General features: G+C 39.2%; 1 protein-coding gene across 1 annotated transcript; it reads left to right on the top strand.

The window, feature by feature from the left end:
- The first annotated feature begins 3351 nt into the window (after window positions 1-3351).
- LOC136220247 (auxin-responsive protein SAUR32) lies at window positions 3352-4427 on the top strand. The gene has a single exon (XM_066008044.1). It carries the CDS (start codon window positions 3576-3578, stop codon window positions 3936-3938), a length of 363 nt encoding a protein of 120 aa, XP_065864116.1. The 5' UTR covers window positions 3352-3575; the 3' UTR covers window positions 3939-4427.
- The last annotated feature ends 403 nt before the right edge of the window (window positions 4428-4830 follow it).

The raw sequence follows: 4830 nt of genomic DNA, 5'->3' as shown, positions 1-4830 counted from the left end.
CCTCTGGCTTCTCCAGTGGCCTCTAACCAGATCATTGAACTCCTGCTCTTTAAGCCAAACCTCCTCAAACCGAAAACTCCTACCTCTACTTCTACTTCTCTCCCTTTCCAGCTGGAGATAAAGCGGAAGGTGGTCTGAATACCCAGCCATACTGGTTCGAAGGTAATGCTTGTCAAAGCGATTCAACCATTCAGCCGAAGCGAAGCCCCTGTCCAGTTTTTCCCTAACCCAGCGCTCGGAGCCTCTACCTCTTTCCCAAGTAAAATGGCTGCCGTTCAGAATCAGCTCGCTCAGCCTACACTCCTCAATTGTTTTGGCAAACTCCTGCATTAAGGGGTTAGGGTAAGCCGCTCCCCCTACCTTTTCATCAGGGTTCAGAATACAATTAAAATCTCCAATCACTACCCATGGGACAGAATCATTCCTATTTAGACTTCTCAGCAGTTCCCAAGACTCTCCCTGCTTACTACGATCAGCAAAACCATAGAAACCCACCAATCTCCAGTCCCCCTGAGCAGAATTAGTGATAATTGCCTCAATATGATGGTCAGAAAAGCTTTTGATCACCACCTGAGTCCCTGCTTTCCATAACAAAGCTAACCCTCCACTACGGCCTCTTCTACTGACAGGAAAAGCTCCCTCAAACTTTAACTGTTGCTTTAGTAAAATTATTCTCTGATCCTCAACTAATGTTTCCATAAAAAATACAATATTAGGGCTTTGGGATGCAACAAGCTCCTTTAAGGAGCGAACTGCCCGGTGGTTTCCCAGGCCACGACAGTTCCAACTTAAACAACTCATTCCCCCCGGCGGCCCTGGTCTTTAGGGCTCGCCGAACCAATTTCTGTGGAACTCTCCTTATCCTTTCCAAGAACAGAGACTTCCCCCTCCTGCCAATTTCCTCCCTCCCCCTCCCTTCCCTTTCCCTTTTCCTCCCTTCTTCTTTTGTTTCTGACATCATTTAATTCCATCTCAGTGTCTTCCCCCTTCTCTCCCTCCTCCTCACCCCCCATCCCTTGTCCCTCATCAATTGCTAAAGGCTTAAAGAAAGGCCCTGTAGCTGGACAGATCATTACTTCTCTCTCCCCCTCCCTCACTTGTTTGTTCTTTCCCCTCATATCCATCCCTCTCCCTGTATTAGTTATATCCCTTATAACTCCCGATCCCCCTCCCCTACCTCCTCCGAAACCCCTCCTCCCCCCTCCCCCAGTGCTGTCTACTAGCCATTTTGCCCCACTATTGTCTCCCCCTCTTCTTACTGGGGCTTTGAGTCAATCCCCCCACTCCCTCAGTATCTCTCCCCTACATATTGAAAACTCTCTCGCAAAAGCGTTCTGTATGTCCCAGACAGCCACACACATAGCAGAAAATACCCAAACGTTCATATTTGAAAATAGCTAAAGACCACACATTTCCGGAACTCCTTAGTTTTTTAAACCTTTTCAATGGGCGTTCACTGTCAAGACTGACTCTGATGCGCATAAACTGTCTGTGGCACCCAGAATTATTATTCATGTCATATTCCTCAAAGGTCCCTAGGAAATTTCCTAATTGTTTGCCAACTAATTCAGACATAGTCCCCACAGGAAGTCCATAAATTTGCACCCAAATGGAGTAATTCAATAAAATCACATCATCAACATGCACACCCCAATTCCAGACATTCATAATCAATACATAGTTGTCAAAAGACCAAGGACCTCCAGCCAATACCCTATCTCTATCCAGCGGATGAAAGAATTCAAAGGAATAAAGATTAGAGCTTACCTCTTGAATGTCGACCCCTCTCATTGGTCTCCATAGAACCGCCAGCCGGTTTTTCATGCTTACGAAATTGAGCGGTCTATCTAACACAAACCTTCCTAGATAGCGAAGGCCCGAACCAATCACGACTTCCGGAGCGGCCGGAGTAAGCAAATCAATCAACCCTCCTTCATCTCCTTCAATTCTGAGCCTCTCTAAATCCCCTTCCATTTCTGATGTCCTGTCCATCCACACCTATCTCAACTGGATCAGCCAACAGAGAGTTCAGTGAAAAGAGATTCCCAAAATCCCCAAACTCCTCCAAATAAATGCAGCCAAGAAACCCTCTGCCCAAGTGAATCAACACCTATCCTAGAGAGAACAGCAAAACAAAAAGCTTAGTGGACAAAAATTACAGAGCCACCAATCTCACCAAGCAAGGAACGGGTCGAAAAAAGGCTCAGGCACCCGCAACCCAAAACGCCGGCGATACCCACCGCGCCACCAACTAAACCTCCTCACCACCGTCGCCCACCTCCTTATACTTCACAATCGCCCACCTTCAGCCACCACGAGATTGCAGCGATCTCGATTCAAAGAAACGACGCAAGAAAACATCTATTAAGTAATTAAAATAAAGAATTAATTGATTCAAAGAAAATAAAGAATTAATTTTTCCAATAAAGAATTAATTCCTTATTAATACATAATTAGTATTAATGTTTACATTCAGTCTTTATCACATGCACCTTAATGAGCATGTAGAATTTACTCATTCACCATTAGATCTAGGTTTATTAGAATCCTAAGGTGGAGATTCAAAGCATCTTAAGGCTTAGATTTAATAAGTATATATCTAACAGCGAATGAGCAAATTCACTTGCTCATTAAGGTGCATGTGAATATTCCTATGTTTACATATATGTGATTAGAGTCGTGTGTGAAACTAGTGGTAAAAAATGATTGAGATAAATGATCAGATAAAAAAAAGTGTGGCATACACGCTCTGTTGATCAAGCTCACTAGTCCCCATTTATTACTTTGTTTGGATAGAATAGAATAGGTAACAAATAAATCTGATATATATTTCCAATTGAATAGGGATTAGAAAGGATATATAATCCGAAATATTAGGTAATAATAAAAAAAAAGGAAAGATATATTGTAAGTATTAGCATGAAAATCTCCTAATTAATCTTAAAGATTATTCTATATACGAATAATAAAAAGTGGCACAATAAATGGGGAGACTGAATGATAGATTTGTTCAGATTCTTGTTGAATTTTATTAAATAAAAACCACAAATATTAATATTATTAAATAATAAAAATAAATAAAATTCTGGTGAAGGGGCAAAAATAACTTAAGTGCATGAAGAGACATGGACACAACAGAAACAGCTTCTTCACTATTGGAATTTCCTTACTGTAAAACGACACTCCATTTGTCGCCTATGCCCCACATATCTCCACGTGTCACCATCTCAACCACGTGTCTCCACTCCCATTTCCGATTCTGCCCCTCAAATATCACGCTCCTTTTTCGCCTACTACGATATACCGTAAATCAAATCAAACGTCTATAAAATTAATTATTTATTTAATTAAAACACACTTTCTGGGGCTATCTCAATTTCTCTACTTGTATATATCTATTTGCTCTTCTTTTCTGTTTGGTATATATATTTTATTATATCAAAATCAAAACTAACCATGGCCAGAACTCCAATCTTTCTGAGATTCTCTTTGTCAAGTCTAGCAGACCCTTGGCCGATTGTTCTCCTGTAAAAATTAAATTAAGTCTCTGAATCTTATTTTTTTCTAGTGTCAATATGGGGAGTGGAGATAAGAGTTTGAGAAATTTTCACATACATCTACCTCATCTTCATCATCATAGTCATAGTCATAATAATAAGAAATCAAGGGATGTACCGAAGGGTTGTTTGGCAATTAAGGTGGGGCAGCAAGGAGAGGAACAGCAGAGATTTGTGGTGCCTGTGATATACTTTAATCACCCATTATTTATTCAGCTGTTGAAAGAAGCTGAAGAAGAATATGGATTTGATCAGAAGGGTACCATTACAATTCCTTGCCACGTGGAGGAGTTTAGGTATGTTCAAGGCTTGATTGATAGGGAAAAATCTATGAATCATCATCATCATACTCATCATGTTGGTGGATGTTTTAGGGTTTGATTTTCAGGGTTGTTGTTGTTGTGGTTGCCAAACAAGGCCTTTGTTAGCCCCTTGAAAAATACAGCCTCAAATGTTTTTTTTATCGTTTTGAGATTGTATAAAGTTGGAGTCTTTTATTAGTTTTTAGGGTTTGTTTTTGTTTTTGTTTTTCTGTTAGTGTTTCCGGTGGTGGACATTGTTTGGCCGGCGGTGATGAAGATTTAGATGATGACGAAAAAAGTGGTGGTTTGAAAATTAATTTGTATTTGAATATTTTTGTTATTTTGTTAGGAAAGAAAGAATCAATCATATTTCAAAAGAGAAGTATAAATCAATGCTTTTCTTTTCTTTTTCTTTTTCTTTGTGGAAAATCTTTAGTACACCAGTGACTAATTAACCAATGGTAATGGGTAGGGACATAGCAAATTCTTTAGACCTTTTCAATTAATTAGTCCAGGTTAATCACGATGAAAATATTATTTTGAAAGTGTTTGTTTACACTATTTTCTCAATATGCAGCTAAATGAAAGGAACCAAATTTTCAACAAAATGACTGGTTATATTTTTCTTTTTTTTCATTCTCTGATGTTTGTAATGGGGAAATTATCTAAAATTTGTAAGCGAAACGGTGTAGTTGTGAGGTAAAGTTGAAAGTGAGGACCATCCTAATACTAGTGTGGGTGGTGGCAGTGGAAACTGGTATGACCACAAGAATTCATTGAAAAGGGTGAGAGTAATTAAAGCATTTAAATGTATGGTAGAAGAAAGTGAAACTGACTAGTAAATCTAAGGTTGGAGCTGTATTAATTAATTCAATTTGGTTAGGTGATAGAAAGAATATAATATCTACTAGATTTAGTGCTTTTCTTTTTCGTTTGGGGCCTATTTGATTGATCAGTTGTTAATTGATTGT

Source organism: Euphorbia lathyris, chromosome 2 (assembly GCF_963576675.1).
Source record: "Euphorbia lathyris chromosome 2, ddEupLath1.1, whole genome shotgun sequence".
Lineage (NCBI taxonomy): Eukaryota > Viridiplantae > Streptophyta > Magnoliopsida > Malpighiales > Euphorbiaceae > Euphorbia > Euphorbia lathyris.
Note: the sequence above shows the minus strand (reverse complement) of the source record. Positions and strands in the feature narration are given on the sequence as shown.